The 24,206-nt window shown below is 33.9% G+C and overlaps 5 protein-coding genes across 8 annotated transcripts; 2 read left to right on the top strand and 3 right to left on the bottom strand.

Annotated features, from left to right (window-relative positions):
* Positions 1 to 196: 196 nt before the first annotated feature.
* LOC101894969 (pickpocket protein 28) lies at positions 197 to 4,701 on the bottom strand. Its single transcript, XM_020035156.2, has 8 exons — positions 4,547 to 4,701; positions 4,293 to 4,493; positions 4,063 to 4,186; positions 2,686 to 2,861; positions 1,728 to 1,843; positions 974 to 1,642; positions 444 to 601; positions 197 to 316 (listed from the first exon to the last, which is right to left on the bottom strand). Exons 1-8 carry the CDS (start codon positions 4,699 to 4,701, stop codon positions 197 to 199), a joined length of 1,719 nt encoding a protein of 572 aa, XP_019890715.1.
* Positions 4,335 to 9,770, top strand: LOC131800960 (pickpocket protein 28-like). 3 transcript variants are annotated; one of them, XM_059118863.1, is made up of 10 exons: positions 4,335 to 4,607; positions 4,724 to 4,777; positions 5,822 to 5,968; positions 6,028 to 6,228; positions 6,315 to 6,438; positions 6,501 to 6,649; positions 8,202 to 8,317; positions 8,391 to 9,059; positions 9,140 to 9,297; positions 9,363 to 9,769. In XM_059118863.1, exons 3-10 carry the CDS (start codon positions 5,823 to 5,825, stop codon positions 9,606 to 9,608), a joined length of 1,809 nt encoding a protein of 602 aa, XP_058974846.1. In that variant the 5' UTR covers positions 4,335 to 4,607; positions 4,724 to 4,777; position 5,822; the 3' UTR covers positions 9,609 to 9,769. The 3 variants fall into 3 exon arrangements, with proteins under 3 accessions (XP_058974846.1, XP_058974845.1, XP_058974843.1); XM_059118862.1 differs by having other exon boundaries at positions 4,717 to 4,777; XM_059118860.1 differs by lacking the exons at positions 4,335 to 4,607; positions 4,724 to 4,777 and having other exon boundaries at positions 5,595 to 5,968; positions 9,363 to 9,770.
* A 3,143-nt stretch (positions 9,771 to 12,913) lies between these two features.
* Positions 12,914 to 17,432, bottom strand: LOC101890699 (KH domain-containing, RNA-binding, signal transduction-associated protein 2). The gene is made up of 4 exons (XM_005178777.4): positions 16,883 to 17,432; positions 16,700 to 16,818; positions 16,024 to 16,630; positions 12,914 to 13,345 (listed from the first exon to the last, which is right to left on the bottom strand). Exons 1-4 carry the CDS (start codon positions 17,100 to 17,102, stop codon positions 13,140 to 13,142), a joined length of 1,152 nt encoding a protein of 383 aa, XP_005178834.1. The 5' UTR covers positions 17,103 to 17,432; the 3' UTR covers positions 12,914 to 13,139.
* A 1,494-nt stretch (positions 17,433 to 18,926) lies between these two features.
* LOC101890413 (KH domain-containing, RNA-binding, signal transduction-associated protein 2) lies at positions 18,927 to 21,486 on the top strand. Of its 2 annotated transcripts, none has more exons than XM_005178775.4 (5): positions 18,927 to 19,271; positions 19,423 to 19,927; positions 19,981 to 20,097; positions 20,177 to 20,361; positions 20,966 to 21,486. In XM_005178775.4, the coding sequence occupies exons 1-5, from the start codon at positions 19,022 to 19,024 to the stop codon at positions 21,106 to 21,108; spliced, it is 1,200 nt and encodes a 399-aa protein (XP_005178832.1). In that variant the 5' UTR covers positions 18,927 to 19,021; the 3' UTR covers positions 21,109 to 21,486. The 2 variants fall into 2 exon arrangements, with proteins under 2 accessions (XP_005178832.1, XP_005178833.1); XM_005178776.4 differs by having other exon boundaries at positions 18,934 to 19,271; positions 19,984 to 20,097.
* Positions 21,487 to 22,664: 1,178 nt separating this feature from the next.
* LOC131800959 (DNA polymerase epsilon subunit 4-like) lies at positions 22,665 to 23,325 on the bottom strand. Its single transcript, XM_059118859.1, has 2 exons — positions 23,057 to 23,325; positions 22,665 to 22,993 (listed from the first exon to the last, which is right to left on the bottom strand). The coding sequence occupies exons 1-2, from the start codon at positions 23,262 to 23,264 to the stop codon at positions 22,707 to 22,709; spliced, it is 495 nt and encodes a 164-aa protein (XP_058974842.1). The 5' UTR covers positions 23,265 to 23,325; the 3' UTR covers positions 22,665 to 22,706.
* Between the last annotated feature and the right edge of the window lie 881 nt (positions 23,326 to 24,206).

Here is a 24,206-nt window from a genome sequence, read left to right as displayed (position 1 = left end):
TCGTCTTCAACTTGTCAATATATAGACTCCAAAGCATGACCTTCGTCCTGGCTTTCCACACGTTTATGTATAGATTCTCTCCCATGACTTAAACCTCGTCTTGATATAGACTCCCAGGCCTGGTTTTTAACTTCTTTTTAACTTTAACTTTTTATTGAGATAAAGAAATTCTTTAAGTCTATTTAAATAACAAAATTTATAGAACTCCACTCTCCCTTATCGAATATCTCCGCTCCTCTTCTTCGTCTCTTCTCTTGGTATTATGGGATTTGGTTGCAACTCTGCATATTTCTTCAGGCAGCCAATTTTTATTTACCTAAAATGAAACGAGCAGCAAGAAAAAGAGAGGTTAAATAGAACTTAATTCTAAAACTTTGCCAAGAATTAAGAATTGTGGCCCAGGATAGGCTGAGGTTACCCTCTTAACTCTTCGATGCACCTACCTTTGGGGCAGCACGAACTTGTGTAATCACAGCGGAGTTACGGTCTTTCTCTGGTACCACAAACTTGAAAATTGGTCGAAGTAGCGAAAAGTAGACAATCTCGGCAATGGAAATGAAACTGAAGCCCATAAAAAGACCCAAAATGCCACCGGTATTGGCTAAAAAGAGAAGAGAAGATCGATGTTAATATTAATTAAGGTTATGGTACATATGCAGCTTGGCATTATGGCATGGCATATTGAATAGAGAATGTTGGAGCCGCTCTAGAATCCGGCGTCATTTTGGAGGAAATACATAAAGAGCTTTTTTGACTGGCATTAGTCATCGACTGCCTTCTTCGTAAATGAACAAAGGAGCCTAGGGCCCAAATCGAACTAAGTCAACCTAAAACTCCTTTGTTACTCTACGAAAAAGCCAGTCGATGATTTATGCCGGTCAGAAAAGTTCTTTGAGTACTTCCACCTTTATTATTAATACACCATGCCTTGATGCCAAGCTTTTATGTATCATTAGTTTTACTCTTAACCTACACAAAAATTCCGTAAATCCAATATAGACATTTTTCAGTTCCGCATTGATGACCGATTCGCGATAGTAAAAATGTATAACGGCAATATTGCGTTGCACCTCCTCCTTGGGCAAGTTTGTCAAAATTTCACTCTGTATGGTGTAATTGTGCATGGCCAGGGGTGAAGAGAATGCATCCGGCATAAAGGTCAAATCAACACAAGGCGTATGACAACGGGACATACATCTTCCAGCTGGATTCTGTGTCAACTTTGCCTTTTCAATGCAAAACAATCGACTGATATTACAAAATGTTGCATTGTCATAGATTACCGGCAAATAATAGGGTATACAGCCGCAATGCTCTATCAGGAAGGCGGACAAACATTCATTTTCACAATGTGTCTTCGTGTAGTAACGATAAAAGACGAGCTGCTGTTCATCGAGAAAGACACAACGACGTCGGCGACGATTTATCGAGCGAATGGCCGGCGACGATTCGGTGAGTTGGGCATCAATGCGAAATCGTGTCTCCGAACCCAAGGGTACGGCAACACCTCCCTCGCTTATCAGAGGTCTATCCACTGGACTGCCTAAATTCACCTTGAACCCAGCACCACTACTCGACGAGCAGTAGTATTCATCCACATCGGCATTTAGCATGACGGAAACGCCCAGCGAGATACCAGTTCCTGGAAGAGAGAGAGAGAGGGGGGGGGGGGGGGGGGAGAGAGGAATATATTTTTTTAAATTTAGTTGCTTTTTTCGAAGACTTACCATAAGTCGGCCTTGGATAATATTTTGGTGGTAATTTCGTGGGATAGCCTGTTTCGGGATTCCAATCAATTGGTACCAGATCCGGACCATGTATCAGGTCATTCAGAGTCCGATAGCTGTAAGGTTTTCTTTACATGTAGAGGTTTGCTTCCACAAAGAGGATTTCCCCAAAGCAAGGTTGGGAGAAAAACAATGCAATGGGAAATATTTGAGTTTGTAGGTGTAAAGAGAGAAGTAAGCTCATCCATCCGCTCTTCCTCTCTCTCACACGCATCATTATTATAGTACGTTTACAGTTTCCCGTATTGCGTCAAACGTCAAACAAGTCCTCATAAGAGAAGTTAACAAGGCAAAAACCCTCTAATGTAAACATAGTATCAGGGCCATATGTTAAGTGACTTTAAGACATTTATACCTTTGCAGAATAAGGAAGGTAACTTAGTGCAAGCTTTCAAATTTATACCTTTAAAGACATCCCATAGACAAAATGTATATTCATTAACCTATTGTGTGCAAACCAATCAGGGATGGAAAGCTGTTTTCAATGAAGTTAAATCGGATCAAATCAGATATAGGAACCTGTTTTCCATGAATAAAATATAATTAAATCAGAGATGGGAACCTATTCTCTATGCAGTTTAATTTGACAGAAAATACTGAGCTGGATGTTATTATTTGAAAAGAGATTACCTTCTTAGTTCTATTATACCAGATACATGGAAGATTTATCTCATATGTATAGAAGAAATTTCAGGTATATAGAGCGATTGGAATATATCCTCTATACTTGAAAGAGATCTTCATTGTGTAGAAAGGACATTGTAAATGAAGTAGGGATCATCAATTCACAAAATACATTTTCGATCTATAAAAACCTTTTTTAAAACTCTTTTGGAAGATCTCTTCTTTGTAGTGGATCAGCCTGTACTAGGATTGCCCCTTTAATTGTATAATATACTTATCCGTTATGGAACGTTCTACTGACTTTCCCTTGTACAGAAAACGCGGATGCAAGGTGTTAAAGGCACAGCAAAGACCCTCATCGGTGACGACTTCACGAAACAATTCACTGCAATTGACATCCACGGAACTGAGTTGACAGGCCACAAGCATTCGGGAACAGGGCTGGGAATGCTGAATTAAAGGGGAAAAATAAAAAAGAGATTAAAATATAATTGTCGATATGCTGATAGATAAATTAGGTCTATCTGGCTAACAATTATTCCGGGTATAGAATTTAATCCGGGTATAGATTTTGTATGTAGACGCGCTATGAATTTTAAATCTTAAATCCCGTGACGTATACGTAATGGCAATGAATGTTCTTGGACTTATTATGAGAATACGTCCTATTACTTTCTGAGAAGGAAGTTTCTGGGCAATTCTTGCGGGAAAAGTAGTCAGACGGACCTATGCTCTCAGCTTATGCTGAAACATGTCCAGATACGGCTGGAAATGCACAAATAGCATATTTGGCTGGCTTAAGTCATCGGGTGGCTTCTTCGAATAAGAACAAAGGAGCCTAGGGCCAAAATCGAACTAAGTCAACCTAAAAGTCCTTTAGTTTTAGATTGACTTAGTTTTTAAGCCTAAAGCTGGAAATACATAAAGCGCTTATCTGGCTGGCTTAAGTCATCGGCTGGCTTCTTCGTAAATGAACAAAGGAGGTTTAGGTTGACTTAGTTCGATTTTGGCCCTAGGATCCTTTGTATGCTCTTTATGTATTTTCACCCTAAAGCTGGAAATACATAAAGAGCATATTTGGCTGGCTTAAGTCATCGGCTGGCTTCTTCGTAGATGAACAAAGGAGTTTAAGTTGACTTAGTTCGATTTTGGACCTTGGCCGATGACTTAAGCCAGCCAGATAAGCGCTTTATGTATTCTCACCTTAAGCCAGCCAAATAAACGCTTTATATATTCTCACCTTTAGACGGACGGACGGAACATGGTAGAAGAATACAGGTAGTCGCATCGACACAGCTGCTGGGACAATGAACTGTCAAACCTGAAAATTTTAAAATTGATAATTTTGAAATAAAAATTAGTTTAATTCGAGCAGATTACAACCTCCGAATGGCGTCGTATAAGAAAACAAGTAAAAATCCACTCATTTTTGAAAAAGAAATCAAATTTTTTTGCATATAAATGTTTCCAAGTTTTGATGCAACTACCTGTATTCTTCTACCATGGACGGACATTAGCCTGAATGATTTCAAATATCCTTACACGGCTATCGTTCAAAGAGACATTTGATCCAAAATCTTTATTTTGATGAAAAACATTTTTCCCTTCTCAAATGCTACATAACCTCAAACATAGCCAGAAAAACACTTACCGCAATAATAAATTCTGCAAGCTCCAGAGAATTGTTTTTAAACTCTTCCAAATTCTGGGTTTGGGGGTCATTGAAAATGTCCGAATGACACAAATACTGGAGAGCAGCATATTCCCGGGAGCCTCTGTAATTAAACAAAACAAAAAAACTCCAGCATTAAAGTGTCTCATTCCCTCTCCCTATATCTTCCTCTCTCTCTCTCTTTCTGGGAGAGTAAAACACCCAATTACTTTGTGTAGTTGGCAACCTTGGAATACATGGCCTGATTCATGTTGCACAGTGTCAATGCAGGCAGGGGAATCTTTAAAATTGGTGTTGGATGTGGACTAATGCCAATGATGACCGGTGTACTCTCCCATTTGGCATAGATGTTGGATATCAAATGGATCACGGTAATGCAACAAATTACAAAGGCGGCGAGAAAGAATAATCTGGACATAAGATTGAGGTTAGAAATGTCAAAAGAAGGATTTTTCGAATTTACTTTTCCCAGCCATTCAAGGAGTTGTCCACCAAATATTTCAAGCCATGCAGCGTTGTCTCCTGTAAGTATTTCTTAAGATTACCCAGGCAATAGACTTCTAATTGTTCTCTACGTTTTGGTTTCCTTGGCGGCTGCTGCTCCTGCGGATGGGCCATGGCGATGCGTTCAAGGGTTTAGCATTTACTAAAAACTTTGGATTGGATGGAACATATATCGATTTATAGTTTTAAGGTAATTGGATAAGAGCTAAATAGGTAGAGGCCTTTAATTAGTTACAAGCCATGAAATTAGATTTTAATGAGCTTTTCCAATTGCAGCCGGAGAAACGCCCGTTTTAATCAACCCAATGGATATTTAATGGAGGCTTTGACTTTGCTGAGTCATAGGGAGGTCATATAGAGGAGGCGATGAGCCAGGAACTGCACAGAGGGGAAATAATACACAGAAGGCCATAGGAAGGGAGTCATCTTCTCTCTGTTCAAAGTGCTTTCTTTTCCCAGTGAAAATATCCCTACTACTTCCATGGAAATCGCTCCATTTCCGCAATGGAAAGAATCCTCCCTCCTCTTCAAAAATAACCCGATATGGATTGCGCCCTATTTCGTCTATACAAAAATGCCTCTTCCTTCTTAAGGAAAAAGCGCTTTTCCTCCGTGGATAGAACCATCTTTTATTGACTTATTTAAAAATGTCCCTTTCTTCCTCCATGGATAGATCTATTGTTATTGACTTATTTACTGATGCCTTTTTCTTTTATACAAAGTTTTCTCTTCTATGAAAAGCTTTATCATGCCTATGGAAACCCCCCATTTTCCTATATCCAAATGTTTCCTCTTTGGAAAGAACCGCCTCTTCCCTCCTTGTAAACCACACTTTTCTCTGTGGAAATAATTAATTTTCCTCTATTGAAAGACCCTTAATTAATTTATGACAAATCCAATTTTCTCTATGGAAGGAACACTCTCCCTCTTTTCTCTATGGACAGAACCCTTCAACCTTTCCTATTAGGTATTGATCCCCTTCCTGCATTGAAAAAGTTCCGGGGATAACACGCTGATTAAATGCCTCTTGTGCTCATTCGTGGAAGGGCCGTTTTTCTTCCTATGTAATTAAAAAATGTCATTAAAACCAAATCCCATTACACGTAACAAATTAAGGGTCATTAATTTTGGTCACTTAATTGAAGTATTCCAACACAATCACACCTTCATCTTGCCATTATTACATAAACAACCGATGGTCTCTCATTTGGCATTCAACCATTGAACGTTACAGCATGGCCCATCCACTGCAACAGCAAAAACTCAAAAGAAGGGAGCAATTGGAAATCTATTGTATGGGTAATCTCAAGAAATATTTACGAGAAACAACATTACATGGCCTAAAGTATTTGGTGGACAATTCGCTAAACAATTGGGAGAAGTATGGCAACTTATATTTATAACTTCGCAATTTATAAATTCCGTTTCTTTTTCTTTCAGATTTTTCTTCCTCGCCGCCTTTGTCATCTGTTCCATTACGGTAGTCAATTTGATATCAAACATTTATGCCAAATGGGAGAGTACACCGGTCATCATTGGCATTAGTCCGCATCCAACGCCCATTGTAAAGATTCCCTTGCCCGCCTTGACTCTGTGCAATATGAATCAGGCCATGTATTCTAAGGTTGCCAACTACACCAAGTAATAAATTTAAGTTCCCTCAGAGTTCGGGGGAAGATAGAAAGCACAAAAAGCATTAGAATTTAAATTTTCCCTCCATTTTTCAGAGGCTCCAAAGAATATGCTGCACTCCAGTATCTTTGCTATTCGGAAATTATTCACAATCGTGAGATGGAAAAGTCCCCGGAATTTCAAAACAATGACATAAAACCCGCCGATTTCATTGTAAAGGTAGGTCTTTGCTTCCTTCGAATTTCAGCGTTTTAAATTATTTTACATTGTCGCTTTTTCAGCATTCTCAGCCCTGTTCACGAATGATTGTGGCCTGCCAACTTAGCTCCGTTGACATGGACTGCAGTGAATTGTTTCGCGAAGTCCTCACCGATGAGGGTCTGTGCTGTTCCTTTAATGGCTTGCATCCGAAATTTCTCTACAAAGGAAAGTAAGTGAGGAGAACAATGTCTATATTAGCTAAAATTCAATTCACACTAAAGTAGACTCACTAATGGACCCTATAGCTCGTCTACGAGTAGACTCACTGACCGACCTTTAGATGGTATAAATGTATTCTCAATTGCTGACTTTTATTTGAAAAATCCACCTTTGAAAGGGCCCTGAAATCAATTTTTAAAATCCAACTTTGAAAGAGCCCTGAAATCAATTTTTAAAATCCAACTTTAAAAGGACCTTGAAATTAATTTTTAAAATCCACCTTTGAAAAGGTCTTGAAATTTATTTTAAAAATCCAAATTTAAGAAGATCTTGAAATTTATTTTAAAAATCCGAATTTAAAAAGGCCTTGAAATTTATTTTAAAAATCCACGTTTTAAAACCTTTGAAAAAGTTCTTGAATTTTATTTTAATAATCCACGTTTTAAGACCTTTGAAAAAGTTCTTGAAATTTATTTTAAAAATCCAAGTTTTAAGACCTTTGAAGAAGTTCTTAAATTTTATTTAAAAAATTCACTTTTGAAGAACTTTGAAACATCCTCGAAATTTATTTAAAAAATTTTAAAAATCCACGTTCTTCAATTTTATTTTAAAAATCCTCTTTTGAAGACATTTGAAACATCCTCGAAATTTATTTAAAAAATCCACGTTTTAAGTCCTTTGAAACATCCTCGAAGTTTATTTAAAAAATCCACGTTTTAATTCCTTTGAAACATCCTCGAAATTTATTTAAAAAATCCACGTTTTAAGTCCTTTGAAACATCCTCGAAGTTTATTTAAAAAATCCACGTTTTAAGTCCTTTTAAAAAGTTCTGGAATTTTATTTTAAAAATCCACGTTTGAAGACCTTTGAAACATCCTCGAAATTTATTTAAAAATCCACGTTTTAAGACCTTTGAAAGGGTCTTGAAATCAATTTTAAAAATCCACCTTTGAGAGATCCTTAAAATTTATTTTAAAAATCTACGTTGTTAAGACCTTTGAAAGAGCCTTGAAATTAATTTTAAAATCCACGTTTTAGATCCTTTGAAAAGGCATTAAAATTAATTTTTAAAATCCATGTTTTAAGATTTTTGAAAGGGCCGGGAAATTAATTTTAAAAATCCATGTTTTAAGACCTTTGAAAGAGCCTTGAAATTCATTTTAAAAATACAAGTTTTAAGACCTTCAAATTATTTTAAAATCCACCTTTTAAGAGCTTTAAAATTGATTTTAAAATTCACGTTCCAAGGCCTTGAAAAATGCTTCAAAAATTCGTTTAAAAATTCACGTTCCAAGACCTTGAAAAATGGTTCAAAAATTCATTTAAAAATCCACGTTCCAAGATCTTTAAAAATGCTTCAAAAATCGTTTAAAAATCCAAATTTCTGAGCCTTCTGTTAAAAACCCACGATTTCGTACCTCAAAGAAGGCCTTGAAATCCATTTTTTAAGATCTTGCAATTTATTTTAAAAATCCTCTGGCCGACCCTTTAGCTCCTCCATATAAAACCTTTTGAAAATCTTTTCTAAATATGGATCATGACTTCATGTTCAAACTTGCAGTTATTACACCCTAAGCAAGCAGGTGCAGAGTCCAGATATGGTACCGATCGATTGGAATCCTGAAAAAGGCTATCCTGCAAATTTACCCCCAAAATATTATCCACGGCCGGCCTACGGTAAGTTTCATTACAACTGAACCATAAAAAAACTTTAACAACTCCAACTCGTCTTCCTCTTCCCCATCCACAGGAACGGGCATAGCAATGGGCCTCTCCCTCATCTTGAATGCCGAAGTTGATGAGTACTACTGTTCATCGAGCAGTTCGGCCGGATTCAAGATAAATCTGGCAAGTCCCGTGGTAAGATCCCTAATGAAAGAGGACGGTATCATCGTACCTTTGGGTGCGGAAACTAGTTTTCGTATAGATGCCCAAATCACCGAATCATCACCGGCCATTCGCTCGATAAATCGTCGCAGGCGTCAGTGTGTTTTCTTGGACGAAGAACCACTCGTCTTTTATCGTTACTACACAAAGACACATTGCGAAAATGAATGTCTGTCGATCTACTTCATCGATAAATGTGGATGTATCCCGTTTTATTTACCCATAATTAGTCCGAATGCCTCAATATGCAACATGAGTCGCCATTTCTGTATTGAACATGCCAAATTGGCTCATAATCCGTTTGGAAGATGTATGTCACGCTGTCAGACTTCGTGTTTTGAAGTGAGATTTTTACCGCACACATTTTCATCGCCTTTGGCCGTGCACAACTACACGGTAAAGAGCAACCTTTTGACTGGCTGGCCCAAGGAAGAGGTGCAACGTAATATAGCTGTGGTGCATTTCTATTTTCGTGAATCTGTTATACATTCGGAGCTGAAAAATGTCTACATCGGGTTTACCGAGTTTTTGTGTAAGTTCAAAATACACTATTTCAAATTACTATTTTTCAAAAAATACTCTATTGAAAAATATTCCTCAATTTGTTTTCAGCCAATTCCGGTGGCATTTTGGGTCTCTTTATGGGTTTCAGTTTCATCTCCGTTGCCGAGATAGTCTACTTTTTGTTACTACGGCCCATTTCCAAATTTCTGCTACCAAAAAGATATCGCAAGTCTCCATTGCTAATACATGTTCGTCCAGCTCCCAATGTGAGTGTATTTGGAGAATAATTTCCATTTTTAATCTCACTTTTTGTCCCTTGTATTTTTTTTAGAAATATAAACATTGGTTGCCTGGTGAAATATGCAGAATTGGTACGAAATCTTATAATGCTAAAAGAGAAGGAGGTAGACAGAAGACGAAGAGTTATTCTATGAAGAAAAAGAAGTTTTATAAATTTTGTTTTATTTTTAAATACTCTCACAATAAAATATATATTTTTAAGGAAGACCTTAAAATTTCTTTCATAGATCCAAAAGAAAAATTCAAGGCCCTTGAGAAACCTTTCAAATTATTTTAAATATATGAGGTTTAAATATAGATAGCTTTAAAAGGCCATTTAAAATCCACATTTCTAGACTTGGAAGAATCCCTGAAAATCCACTATTACTGGCACTCTCCGCGATTATAGCCCTTAAATAAGGTTTCAAGGTATTATTTTAAAAGGTATTATTTAAAATCCTCGTTCTGGGCGCTTATAATTCTTTCGAAAATCTTTATTTCTATGCCTTAAAAATTCTCATAAAAATACAGGGAAATCTTAAGGAAGGTTTTAATAACTCCACAAGAATCCAGGAATCAAAGCCTTGAAAAAAAGTCAAAATTGTAATAACGCATTGAAGAAGACCTTAAAATTTAATAAAATACGGTTAATGCGTTTATGAAGGGTATTTTATTTTTATTTTATTTATTTTAAAAATCCATGGTTCAAGTCGTTTAATTTTTTTTTATTTAAATCCACGATTCAATGACTCAAAATTTATTTTATGCCACGTTTCATGGTCTTGAATAAGAGCTCAAAATTTCGTTTTAAAACTCCACTATTAAAGTCCTTGACTAAGGGCTCAAAATTTATTTTTAAAATCCACTATTCAAGGCTTTCAAAAAGGTCTTTAGAATTCGTAAAATAATCAGGAATCAGGGTCTTGAATTGGGTCAATGGCTTGTTTTAAGAATCCACGATTCAAAGACTTTAAGAAGTACTCAAAATTTCTTTCCAAAATCCACGATTCAAAGACTTTAAGAAGTATTCAACATTTCTTTTCAAAATCCACGATTCAAAGACTTTAATTAGTGCTCAACATTTCTTTTAAAAATCCACGATTCAAAGACTTTAATAAGTGCTCAACATTTCTTTTAAAAATCCTCGATCCAAGGACTTTAAGAAATGCTCGACATTTATTTTAAAAATCCACGTTTCAAGGCCTTTGAGAAAGGCTCAACATTTCTTTTAAAAATCCACGATTCAAGGGTCTCAAAATTTCTTCCGAATATTGAAAACATTGAAATTCGTTTCAAATATCCCGTAATCAAGACCTAGAGACTTTCCTTAACAATCCACCTTTAAAGGACTTAGAGATAACCTTTAGAATTTCGAAAAAAAAATCCCAATTTAAAGACCTCAAATTGGACCTCAACCTCAAGACCTCAAAAAATACCTTTAAATTCTTAAACAGTCCAAATGTAAAGTCCTAAATCAGACTAACAACATTTCTTAAAACTTTCTCCTTTAAAGACCTTTTAATAATTAAATTATAAATCATATAAACTTTATTTTTTTAAATACCTCAAACTAGACCTTCAGTTTTCCATTAAAAAATTCATGTGAAAAGACTCTGTAAATGCCCTCAAATATCCACATATTAAGACCCTAACTATTCCAGAAAATCTACGTTTATAATTCTCAAACTAAACATACAAATGTCCTTTAAACATTTGGATATTAAAACCTTCAAACTTCCTTTAAACATTCACATCAGAAAATATTTCAAAAATAACCTTTCAAATTCCCACATTTTAGGAATCTAAGAATTTCTTAAAAGCTAGGTTTAGAGATCTCAAACTAGATCTATAAAATTTTTTTGGAGATTAAAACCTTCAAACTTCCTTTAAAAATTCGTATCCAAAATATTTTAAAAATAACCTCTCAAATTCCCTTAAATATCCACATTTTAAAAGTCGAATTATTTCTTAATAAATCTACGTTTAAAGGCCTTGAACTAAACCTTCAAAAGCCCTTCAAAAAATCGGATTTAAAGATATTCATATACATTTTAGAAATCTAAGAATTTCTTAAATTCTAGCTTTAGAGATTTCAAACTAGACCTTCAAAAGCCCTTTGAAAATTCACGTTTAAAAACCTTAAAATGAACGCACAAAATTGTTTTCAAAATTCTCGTAAATAAGACCTCAAAAGAATGTTTTAAATTCTGTTAAATATCAAAAGTTTAAGGCTCCTATTTCCTCGTTCAAAAACACTTAAGTAAACCTTCGAAGGCCTTTAACTAGTCGTGTTCTAAATTAATTCTATTTTCCTGTCCAGAAGTCTTTTCTGTCTATGTAAAAGGGATGCTACTTCCCTCCCTACCCTTCAAACTGCCTTGTACGAAATAATAAAATATTTATTATTTATTTTTCTTTTATTCTTGTTAATACAACATAAATTTTTGAGGATTGTTTTTTTTTAATTTTTTTGTTTGTTTTTTGTTTCTTTATTTTTTAACTACATGGTTTGGAAAATATATTTATATATGTATATATATTTTTTTTGTATATTTATAATTATGTTTATACACTCTCGTAGTTCAGTAGTGTTTATGTTTTTAAAAAAACAAAGTAACTTGGTTGTTATGGTTTTCTTTTTTTTTAACCCAAAAACAAAAAGAAAAATGTTTGAAAAAAAAATAGAAATAGAAAACAAATCCCAGGAATAAAAACAGTCTACTGATTATTCATGGGAAATAGGGGGTTTCTTGATTCGTTTTTGGTTTTATGGTTTTCTTTTTCAGTGTATTAAACTGGGTATAATGAGAGGGGTTTCTTGGAACCCGTCAACACTCTTAAACTAAACAAAATAATTAATAATAGTAATAATAATAATAATAATAATAATAATAATAGTTATAAGATTTTACATTTCATTTCTTAATTATTTAAAATAAGAAAGACCACAAAAAAATGAAACACAATACAACGCATATACAGTGTTTTTTTGTAATGATAAAAAAAATAAAATAATAATAGTATTATCATACTATATATATATAATATAATATAATGAATGTATGAAAATATGTGTTATAATATATATATGAGAGTCTAAAACAACAAATATGAATGTGTTCGGTTTGTTGTTAAAAGCAATTAAAAAAATTAAAAAGAAATAAAATTTAAAAAAAAAAAAAACAAAAAAACTTTTTAAAAAACAAACAATGCAGTGTAACTTTTTTTACATAGATATTTTAAAAACCAATAAAAATTACATTGCTCAATATGTGTGTATGTTCATTTTTGTATACATATTACAAAAAAATGTATGTATGTATACACAATATATATATATTAATATTATATTTCTTTATATAGTGTAGTGTTGTAGTTATTTTATTATGTGGTTATTTTAATTTTTTGTATTATTTTTATATGCTGTTTGTTTTTGTTTTTCTGTAATATTTATGTATGCATGTCATTTAAAAAATATTACTTTATGTACACACTTCATGTACCGGGTAGGGTTTGAGGGGTTTTGGTGGTGGTAAACATTTCTATTTAAACGAAAAGAAAAACCAATGAAGGAACCGTACAATAAAATCATAATCATCAGTGATTCAAAAAAAAAAAAAATAACAATAAATCAATTGTTAAAAAAATACAAGAAAATAAAATTTAATTTAAAAACAAAAATAAAAACATTTAACTTGTCAACATAGTGATTGTGGTTTGTTTGAAACACATACACCCTATTTTTTTACAGCTGGCTGGTTGGCTGTCTGTCTATCGTCTGCTTGTCTGGCTTTGTAAGGCGGCAGCTGTTGTAGTAGTAGTAGCAGTATTATTTCTTTGTATATTTATAGGAGGGCATTTGTGATGCCCGATAGCCTATATTGGGATTAAGACCTATTGGTGGACCAGGATTCATACCAGGACCCCCTCGCCCACTGTAATTGGCAGCATTGACAACCGGCAATGGGCCAGTTGGTGAAGCACCCACAATTGTTGCAGTTGGTGGTGGCATTGCAGAATGCATACGTTGATTACCTGGAAGATAGGAAAGGAAAGAAAATAATTAAAATTTAGCAGGATCTTAAGATTTTGATTTTCAAAATGATATCCAAAGTCCTTAACAAAGCCTGGAGATAATGGACATTTTAATAACTTCTTCAAAATTCGAACTTTAACAGAGCTTGAAGGAATTTAAATTTGGACTTGGGTGTGGAAGTTGAAAGTCTTTTTTTAATCAAATTTTTAAAAGCCTTCCGAGTTCGATTTGGAGGAACTTTACTTTTAAAGTTTTTACTACGATAACCGATATTCCCTTTATGATATCGAAGAATGTTACAAAAACGTAAACTTTTGAAGGTCCTAAAGTCTTTAAACCCCGAATTTTAAAAAATAATTATCATCTTATAAAATTTTCTTCCAGGTATTTTTACGATAATTTTAAATCTGTTCCGGAACTGCAAAAATATAAAAGTTTTTACTACGATAACCGATATTCCCCTTTATGATATGGAAGAATGTTGCAAAAACGTAAACTTTAGAAGGTCCAGGTTGAAGTTTTAAACCCCGAACTTTAAGAAATGATTAGGATCTTATAAAATGTTCTGCAGGACATTTTTTACGCTAATTTTAGGTCTGTTCCAGAATGTAAAAGTTTTTACTACGATAACCGATATTTCCTTTATGATATCGAAGAATGTTGCAAAACTAGTAGATTCTTGCAGGTACTGGAACAGATCATTTGAAAGGAAATTTAAATGTCCATTTTAAGATCTTAAAAAAATACTTTTGAAGTGATTTAAAAAAAAATACTTTTGAAGTTCCAATTTGAGATCTTTGAACCTGGATTTTTAAGGGATTCTTAGATCCTTTCTTTGTGAAGTTTTGAAGGAAATTGGAAGGTCTTAAAAATCGAATTTTAAAGGAACTTTGAAGGTTTAGTTCGAGGTATATAACGTGAATTTTAAGGAATAGTTGGGCTTCTAAAATTTGGATATTTAAGGGAATTTGAAAGGCCTTTTTACGTGTATTCTTTAAAAAAAATAAAAGGCATATAAATCCGAATTTTAAAGGAGTTTTGAAGGTCAATTTTCATGAAATTCAAGAGTAAATTTGAATGGTAATTTTAAGGATTTTAAGGTGAATTTTCAAAAGAGTTTTGAACATTCAGTTTGAGACTTTAAACGTGGATTTTTAAGGAATAGTTAGGGTCTTAAAATGTGGATATGTAAAAGGTTATTTTTAAGGTTTTTAGACAAGGACTTTCAAAGGACTGTTTGAGAAATTTAAAGGTCGTTGTTATTCGATGTTGTAGGATGTTTATAGGCCCAATTTGAGGTCTCTACACGTATTTTTTTACGCAATAACTAGGACATTTTAATGTCAAAATTTAAAGGAACTCCAAAGGTTCACCTCTAGAATTTGTAAAGAAATTTTCAAGTTTTTGATTAGAGGCTTTGAGAAAGAAATATCAGGGCCTTGAATCGTGAACTTCTAAAAGAAAGGCCTTATTCAAGGCCTTGAAACATGGATTTTTGTGCCCTTTTTCAAGGCCTTGAAAACGTGGATTTTTTGAGCCCATATTCAAGGACTTGAAACGTGGATTTTTAAAAGAAATATTGAGTCTTCAAGACCTTGAATCGGTGATTTTAAAAATAAATTTTTAGTCTTTCCTTAAATCACCTGAAATTATGGATTTAAAAAAAAAATGTGAGTCCTCATTCAAGGCCTTGAATAGTGGATTTTAAAAAGAGATATTGAGCCTTTCCTTAAGGCCTTGAACCGTGGATTTAAAAAGAAATATTAAGCCCTTCTTTAAAGCCTTGAATCGTGGATTTTAATCAGAAATGTTGAGCTTTTTTTCAAGACCACGAATCATGGATTTTTTTAAGAAATATTGAGACTTCATTCAAGGCCTTGAAACATGGATTTTTAAAAGAAATATTGAGGCTTTCTTCAAGGCCTTGAATCGTAGATTTTAAAAATAAATTTTGAGCCATTCCTCAAGACCTTGAATCATGGAATTTTAAGTAATGCTGAGACCTTATTCTAGGCCTTTAATCATGGATTTTAATAGAAATTTTGAGTCTTTCCTCAAGGCCTTGAATCACTGATTTTTTAAGACATTTCGAGACTTTATTCAAGGGCTTTAATGGTGAATTGCAAAGAAATTTTGAGCATCTCTTCAAGGCTTTGATCCGTGGATTTTAAAAAGGAATTTTGTAGTTCCTGGATAATGTCTTTAAAAATTGTATTCGGAAAATAATTTGGTCTCTAAACGTAGGTTTTAAAAATTGTTAAATTTTTAAAGAAAATAGGGTCTTTAAATGTGAAATTTTGAAGGCCCTTTCAACGCCCCCTTAAGGTGTGTAAACCTGGATTTGAATTTGAAATTTTAAGGTCTTCCAAATGGACAGTTTAATGAAATGCTCAAGCGTAAATAGGGACTTTAAAAAGTGGATGTTAAAAGGACTTTTAGGGGACATTTTAATGTCGTTCAAAGAGATGTTTTAATGAATTGATAATGTCCTTTCTTCCCCTGAGAGGAAATTGAATAATCTGCCTTTGGACACCTTTTCTAGCGCCTAAGTCTTTTTCCCTATCGAAAAAGTAGTATTTTCCCAAAGGAACGATGTTTTTAATGGGATTTTAGTCTCATTCTCCTATTAGAAAAAGGTTCCTCATTTTCAATTGGACTAGTGTCAATCGCTATTTACCTGGCACATAAGGCTTCATTTGGTGGTACGAATTATGTGGTCTATAGTAGACAGTCTCATCATTGTGATGATAGTGTTGGTTTTGAGGTTGATATTTTGATCTACCGTTGTTGTTATTACTATTATTGGGACCGCCACCACCTCCGCCTCCACCACCACTATGTGGCCCCATGCCATTACCACCGCCACTCCGGCCAGCCGGTTGATGTTGCTGCTGTTGATGATGGTGCTGCTGCTGTTGTTGCTGCTGCTGCCTTTGCTGACGCATTGTTATTTTCTTGGCAGCCTCTGGATCCTCCATTAATTCACGAAATTGCTCTTGGCGTATATCATCATGTTTGTCGGGAATCAGGTAACGTCTAAGTTCTGCCAAGGCATATGCCATGCGAGCATAGGCCTCAGCCGGTGGTGCTACAGTAGAAACTTCAACATGTAAAGGTAGATTAAGGTGGGCATACTTAAAATCAGCCGAATTACGTAGTTCTTTTTCGCGGGCACGATCTTTCATGGAGAAGCGGCCCAATATGACGATCTTACATTGGGTCTCCTCCTGTAGGCGACGCACAGAGTTGCCTTTGGGACCCAACAGCTTACCAACGTAATTAAACTGGAAAAAAAGAGACATGTTATTATTAAAACACCCGCTACTTCGTCCCCCTCCTCCCATAAAACTTACTTTCTTATTCTTAATAGGCACATGAACCTTTTGGGTTAGTTTTATGGTACGTTGCTGATAGACATCGGCATATTGTTCTCTAGCCGGTATGCGTCCATTCAATTGAATCCTTTCCAGCGCTGTTAAATAACAAGGTCACTTCGATTAGTTGACATTACTGGTGAGCCTTAGCGAAATACTCACCTTCATCGATTAGTTTCACAGCCAAGGGGAAAGTATTCTCCAATTTGGAACGTTCGACCAACAGCTCTTGCATATACTTTTGGGCAGCTTCACTTAGGCGCGATGTTGTCTTTTCCGCACTCCCATGCTGGTCGCCAGCATTATCAGTGTGCAGATGACCATTTACACTGACACCCCCACTATCGCCACCGCTAGACTCCACACGCATACCGTTTTCCATTTATTTGTGTTCAACGACGAAGACGACGACAACAGAACAGCAGCAGCAGCACCAGCACCACCACACACAATTTATGAAACGTAAACCCCGGAAAAACTTGATTAGCGATAATTGATGCAAAATTTGTAACGCGGCAAACCGATGTCTATTAACCAATCTCCAATGTGGCCAAGATTTTGCATAAACGGGACGCTATACTTGCTTGTGTAATGTTTAATAATTAAAAAAATACATAATAATTGAAAAATACATAAATCCACCAAAAAATTAGAGAACGAAGCCGTTTTAAATGTCCTAGCAATGGCGGCGTAATTTTTTTGCAAAATGTTCTAAGGGTCGGCGCATACGATGAAGACGTGTGTCATTTGGCGAATTTATGTAGCAGCACGTAGAGGGATCTATTAATCGATATATAACTAATTCATGTACATCATGTTCACTCGTAGCATGTTCTAATTGGAGTTAATTAACGAAGTTAAGTTTTCAATTTTTTTTGAGTTTTTTCTATTTTCAAGTTCAACAAGACAATTTATTTTAATCTTTAAGATGAGAGTACATAAAACGAGTTTTTGGCTGGCTTAAGTCATCGTCTGGCTTCTTCGTAGAGGGACAAAGGAGTTTTAGTTTTACTTAGTTCGATTTTTTCGATACAAAAATTACACATATATGCCTTTTTTGTTTCCTGAGGATGGATTCTCGTTCTATGAAGAGAAAAATATTTTTATAAGAATTGAACTCTTCGTTCCCGCAGAAATTCGAACTGGCGAATAAAATGAATGATGTAAAGTATTTGAATAAATTACAAAAAATGTCATTCACTTAGAATATTTTGTTTGGGAAATTAGGTAGATATTTAAAAAGTAAGCGTCGAACATCGAATGGAGAGCGAATAACATTTTTAAGGATCATCACTTTCGAAAATACACAGTAGTAAGAAATAGTCGATATTTTAGTTAAAGCAAAATTACAACAAATACAAATAAAAATACCACAAAGAAACTAGCTATTTAACCAGACATAGTAGATATTTTCGATTAAAACTGCTTTAGCATCTTGCATTCTAATTTGTTATATATCACCCATGGCAGATGAATACAGGTAGATGCATCAACACTTGAAAACATTGATATGTCAAAATTTTTAAAATGTTTTTTAATATAAGTAGATTTTTATATGCTTTCTTATACGAAGTCAATTTGATGTTAGTATGATACGAGGTTTTCAATAATTTTTACAATTTTTTTTATTAATTTTTCATTCAAAAATTTCCATCCCAAAATTGGTTTGACAGTTCATTGTACCAGCAGCTGTGTTAATGCGACTATCTGTTTTCTTTTCTTTGTTTATGATATCAACCCTGCATAACTAAATTTGTTGCTATCTAATCTAGGAATTATAGTTAAAATGGATATTTAATAATAAATTTAGTAGTAATAATATATCATGTCATTGTATATATATTTTAATTTTTATAATTTTTAATTGTTTTTTTTTTAAATTGTTGTAACCTAGAAAGCTATATAATAGTTATAGACGGTCTGTTAGGCCTTTTTATTACAAAATCAATCAATCAAAAAATCAATAAATAAATAAATAGAGTAAAACTAAAAAAAATACAAATCAACAATAACCACAAAAGAAACCAGCAATTTGATCAGAAAAGTAATCTTTACCCCATTTCGATCTATGGATCCCTAGTCACAGCCAACAATCACCGTTTGTGTGTGAAGCAACGTGACGCATGGCACCATATTTCAAGCATATGCCCAATGCAATTACCAAATACCCACTACTTGCTGAACTTCCATCCCTAGAAGTGTCTGATAAAAAAAATATTTCATTCATTCAAGCAAGATACACATTTTTCCGTGCAGTGCTGAATTAAATCAAAGAAAAAGTTCCATAATAATTTAATAGAAATGCCGCGAGATTATGACCGTGATTATACCAGTGAAGATACATCAGATTATAAACGTAAAAGGCCACGTAACGATGAAGAAAGTACAAATAACGAACAAGGAGGTGGTGAGCAGGAGACACAAACAACCACACAACATGATGCTCCGCCGTTAAATGAGAAAACAGCCGCCTATTTGGATGAATGCTTGCAGGAGAAGAAACAATTGGATCCCAATAAGTACAATATATGCAAAAGGCTTTTGGATGATGGTGAGTGAGTGGTGGTAATGGCTAAGGGTATCAGTACCATTTCCAAATAAAGAAATGCTGCTGGACGCCATTTTGATTTTTATTGGGAATGTTGTGGGGGCATCGTTTTGTAAATTAAATGTAATTGTTTTGTGTGTGTGTTTTTTTATAGAAATTGAACGCATTCTGGTTAGTGGTCGCATACCCAAGCCGGAAATCTTTGCAAATGTGTATAGTGAAAAACCCATACGTGTGGCCCAAAAAGTGTGGTTCCCCATCAAAGAATATCCCAAATTTAATTTTGTGGGCAAAATAATGGGACCCAAGGGTAATACCCTGAGACAATTACAGGACGAAACTTTCTGTAAGATGACAGTGTTGGGCCGCAACTCCATGCGTGATCATGCCAAGGAGGAGGAGCTACGAAAATCGGGTAATTTAAAGTATGCCCATTTAAGCCGGGACTTGCATATTGAAATATCAACTGTGGCCCCACCATCCGAGGCCTATCATCGTTTGGCCTACGCTTTGGCCGAGGTAAGGAAATTCATGATACCCGATACAAATGATGATATACGCATGGAACAAATGCGTGAATTGGATGGCAAGGAAAGATTTTACAAGAAATCTCATTATGCCAAGGCATATGGGGAGCATGCCCCACCCTATAGTAGCAGGTGAGTTTGTTGAAGTTTGTTTTGTAAAATTGAAGTTATTATTTTTTTCTCAGCAGAACTCCACCTCCACCACCGCCGTTTGAAAAATCAAAACCAAAGGTTTATTCGATTTTGGAAAAGGCCAGATATGTCATGGATGATCCTAGTTATCCAATAATTAAATCTCACAGGTATTTCAAGAATTTTTGTTTTTTTTTTTTTTAAATGATAGCCTTGTTTTATTGTAATTATATTTTCTCCCTTCAAAAGACCCCGAGAACATGATCTGTATGAACATCCAAGTGAATATGATCGCTATGGTACTCCACCACCTCCACCCTCGGCCAAACATTCAAGTGCTCATCATGCAGCCTATGAAAGTTCTTCATATGAACGAGACTATCGCAGAGAATATCATCCGCATTCCTCTTCCTATGCAGCCGCCGCTTATGCAGGTAAGTTTTTCCATTTTTCAATGAAAGAAGAAAAAGGTTTTCTGTTACAGCCAAACAAAAGACAACGTTGATTTATTCAAAATAATCAAATTTAAAAATACATACTAAAGAAATACCAAACAAAACTTAATTGAATTGAAGTTCAAAGAAGGAAACCCTAAACTGCCAAGAATAAAATCTAAATAATATCCAGTTTAACAACAAAAAAAGAAACACAACTAATTTTAACGAATTTAAATAGCAGACAAAAGTAACAAATATTTTCCAAAACAAAATTGTACAGCAGCAAAGCTACGCGTTCTAAACGAAATATTTCAAGAAAATGCAATTATTTAAATTCGTTATATTGTGTATATTACATAGCTAATAGATGACAACTTCAATTAAAAAATAATAATGTCAAACCAATTCAATTTTTGCAATGCAAAACAAAAAACCTATAACAACAAAACCTTTACCACTATGGATAAATGCCAAAAGAAAAAGTTTTTTAAACCAACAAAAAAAAAATCAAAAATTCTTCCAAACAAGTACTACCTTACCCCCAAATCAACAACAAAAATCAACCAAATCCTTCTCCCATTTTTTCGTATCTAAAAACTAGCCAAAAGCAGTAATGGCCGCTCATCATCGTCGGCATATCGGCCAACATCTACAGCCCATTCTTCATCACATTATGAGACTGGTGGTTCCCGTTCCCGAGAAAGTGTACGCTATCGTTCAGCACCGTATCCAAAAATACGTTAATATCAAATTCAAACAAAATCAACAACTAAAATTCATAATAATAACAACAACCACAAGAAAAAGCGGCTAAAAACAAATGAAAAGTAATACAAACCAGAGGCAATAACAACAAATACTGAGTAATGAATGAATCTACACAATTTGCCGGCAAAAATAATAAAATTTGAATTGTCATAGAATACAACTTTGGTGTGGTGGACATAACCTCAAAAATTTAAAAGAAAAAATCAGAAAACTACAAAGAGATATATAAAGGAATAATATAAACATATAATCTATAACTATACAAAAAAACAAAATACATAATGTACTGAAATATAAGTATATTTAAACAAAACAGATTAAAATAAAAATAAAATACAAAAACAAAACAAAAAATGATCGGTGAAAGCCGAGATAACCCTACATTTTTTCAATACACACAATGATGAGATGTGAATGAGACCTATGTGCAACTTAAAACAAAGTGGCATAGAATAAATTGCTCAAAATTCAGGATTTCAAAAATTTTGAGGTTAGGATTTTTTTTTTTTTTTTTTTTTTGAAAAATTATTGAATGCCGGTATCTTATTCCAATTTCAACCTTTTTTCTAATTGAAAACAGTATATATTAAGTAATATATTTAGTTTTGAAATTCTAACCTAACTTTTCTGATATTCACGAACGAACGTCTCATTCCTTTGTAGGGAGCAAATATATATCTAATTAATCAATATTTTGGCCTTCAATATATTTTAAACCCATCATTGAGAGATTAAAAATACATACAGTTTTACTATTTCTTGATAATCAGAGCTAACACACAAGTTTCTTGTTTCATGGAGTGCAAATGTAGCAAACATGTTCTAAAATTCAAAAATCAATGGAAAATACTGCCTTGGTAACGGCTATAAATAATCCAAAAAATAAAATAATGTATGCGGTGTAATATCGAAGTTGACGATTTTGCCCTCTATACTGTGATCGTTGAGTGTTTAATATTACAGTTTTATTCCTGCAACTTACATGTAATAATTTTCAAAATTGATTAACACAAAATAAATCGTATAATCTCGAAAATTTCCATTAGGACAGGAAGCATTTACTGGTTTGCTGGCTATCCAACTAAACACTGTATGTTTAAATAAATGTTTTAAAGCAAATTAATACACATTTTCAAATACTCAAATCGTTTAAAACTTTTATAATAATAAAGCAAAAAAATGGCAATCCTACAAAAAATATAAGCAGGATAAAACTCCAACTATTTCAGACACAAAAGTAAATCTCTTAAAGACAAATTTAAAATTAAAAAAAAAATCAACACAAACACCCAAAACAAAATAATTTAAGTAGTTCATAACCATATGCAAAGAACAAAACAAAAGCTACAATAAAAAATACAAAAGTATCGTACAAAAACCTGACTAAATAATTTCCCGAACAATACGACCACAAAAATTAAATTTCATAAAGGGGGAGGAAGGTATAACAAAAGTAAGTATAAAACCATTACAAAATATAAACTCATTTTTCAAAATAGAAAATAAATTATTGCAAATAAAGATTTTCCATATTTAAAACTAACAAAAACCAAATGCTGTTTTATTTAACAATTTTAAAAACTCATTGCCCCATCCAAAAACATTAGGCTATCAACGGCAGCTATGGCCAAATCAACATCACGTTTTTGCACTGTCTTTTTCTTGGCTTGGGCGGTAAAGGTATACGATTCCACACCCAGTGATTGTATAAATAGTTCTGTGGCTCGTGTTACCAAAAATACAGCTTCATTGGAGGCAATATGTAAATCAGGATCCAATTTCATGATATTTCTCACCCTTGTCAAAGGCAATTGAAAGAGTCGCGCCTCACTGCTGACATTTGTTGTTTTGGTCTTGCTGGCTGGAACATCATAAAACTTTAGATTAATATTTTTAATCACAAATTATGAATGATTTATTGTACATTGTGTTTGATCCTCCTCAGTGTTTGTTGTGACCGGCACACTTTCATCCGGGGTCGTCGATTCCTCTTCAACAACATTGTCCTCCTCGGTTTCCTTGCCGCCAATGTCTTCTTGTTCAACAATGTCCGCCTCCTGAACATAATCTTGTTCTAATTCAGAAATAATTTCTTCGGAGAAGTCTTCGGCAAATAAATCCTCGCTAGCCATTTTTGTTGGGAAATTTATGGAATTATTAGTAATAAACACAAAAACAGAAGCGGCATTCAACAGAGTTGTTAGAGTACTATAAATCGAAAATGGGTGAGAAGTAGAGCTCTCAAATTCGAATGCATAGTGATGTTCGAATGTATAAAGGCGGTTCAGATGACAGCGAAGCCAGGCACTGTGTTTTTGCATCATATGAAAGGAAACTATAGATCGAAAACTGTGAAGATGGGTATTAAAGTTATGATACATGTATTGTGTTCTGGTAGAAGTATAACTAGTAAAAAAGAGAAATCTTACATTCGCTCTGAGAGAACTACTTTGACAATATAGTACAGGAATGGAAAACTTGTAAATATGTCTGAATTCTTCAAAATAACCAATTCATTCAATTAAAAACTGAAAACCATGCTAATATTTTTTACTCACGGAGTGAAAAATGAAAAAGAGAACACCATCCTTAAGGTGCAAGTACAATAAAAGCTTGAAGTCATGGCTAGACATATTAATGGAAAACGTCGGCTGGATTTTAGTGCGGCTATGTAATCTCTTTATGAAATGTCACAAAATATGCCTAGCTTTGACTTCAAGCTTCTTATATACTTACACCCTTATGTGTGCTTTCTTCATTTCGATTTTTCTTAGGGTTTTGTGTTCAAGAACGTAAAAATTTAAAATTTTTGACATATCAATATTGGCAATTGCTATATTCTTTTGTCTCTGACGCTTTGAAGTCGGTGTATAATAAATAATTATATTTTTATTACTACTTTATACGATACGATAAAATATGATTTTAATTTTTTTATTTTCTTGGCTTAATATGTCAACTTTATTTGTTTATGTGCGTGTATTCTTTCAATAATAAAAAAAATAAAAAAATGAAAATATTCAAATTTGGGTGTTTTCAAAACGCTTATTTTTCGAAACTAGCCTACCTTATCT

Source organism: Musca domestica, unplaced genomic scaffold (assembly GCF_030504385.1).
Source record: "Musca domestica strain aabys unplaced genomic scaffold, Musca_domestica.polishedcontigs.V.1.1 133, whole genome shotgun sequence".
NCBI lineage: Eukaryota > Metazoa > Arthropoda > Insecta > Diptera > Muscidae > Musca > Musca domestica.
This window is presented reverse-complemented; position numbering and strand designations above follow the sequence as displayed.

Bases quoted from the DNA above. Each gene is read 5' to 3' on its own strand.
- LOC101894969 (XM_020035156.2), bottom strand. From the start codon at position 4,701: ATGGCCCATCCGCAGGAGCAGCAGCCGCCAAGGAAACCAAAACGTAGA. The intron at 602-973 runs GTAGGTTAAGAG...TTCTCTTTTTAG, and splicing joins TGGATTTACGGAATTTTTGT to CCAATACCGGTGGCATTTTG. The intron at 317-443 runs GTAGGTGCATCG...GTTTCATTTTAG, and splicing joins AAGTTCGTGCTGCCCCAAAG to GTAAATAAAAATTGGCTGCC.
- LOC131800960 (XM_059118860.1), top strand. From the start codon at position 5,823: ATGGCCCATCCACTGCAACAGCAAAAACTCAAAAGAAGGGAGCAATTG. The intron at 8,318-8,390 runs GTAAGTTTCATT...CCCCATCCACAG, and splicing joins TTATCCACGGCCGGCCTACG to GAACGGGCATAGCAATGGGC. The intron at 9,060-9,139 runs GTAAGTTCAAAA...ATTTGTTTTCAG, and splicing joins CGGGTTTACCGAGTTTTTGT to CCAATTCCGGTGGCATTTTG.
- LOC101890699 (XM_005178777.4), bottom strand. From the start codon at position 17,102: ATGGAAAACGGTATGCGTGTGGAGTCTAGCGGTGGCGATAGTGGGGGT. The intron at 16,631-16,699 runs GTAAGTTTTATG...CTTTTTTTCCAG, and splicing joins TGCCTATTAAGAATAAGAAA to TTTAATTACGTTGGTAAGCT. The intron at 13,346-16,023 runs GTAAATAGCGAT...CCTATCTTCCAG, and splicing joins AATGAAGCCTTATGTGCCAG to GTAATCAACGTATGCATTCT.
- LOC101890413 (XM_005178775.4), top strand. From the start codon at position 19,022: ATGCCGCGAGATTATGACCGTGATTATACCAGTGAAGATACATCAGAT. The intron at 19,928-19,980 runs GTGAGTTTGTTG...TTTTTTTCTCAG, and splicing joins GCCCCACCCTATAGTAGCAG to CAGAACTCCACCTCCACCAC. The intron at 20,362-20,965 runs GTAAGTTTTTCC...TCTAAAAACTAG, and splicing joins TGCAGCCGCCGCTTATGCAG to CCAAAAGCAGTAATGGCCGC.
- LOC131800959 (XM_059118859.1), bottom strand. From the start codon at position 23,264: ATGGCTAGCGAGGATTTATTTGCCGAAGACTTCTCCGAAGAAATTATT. The intron at 22,994-23,056 runs GTACAATAAATC...ATGATGTTCCAG, and splicing joins TGAGGAGGATCAAACACAAT to CCAGCAAGACCAAAACAACA.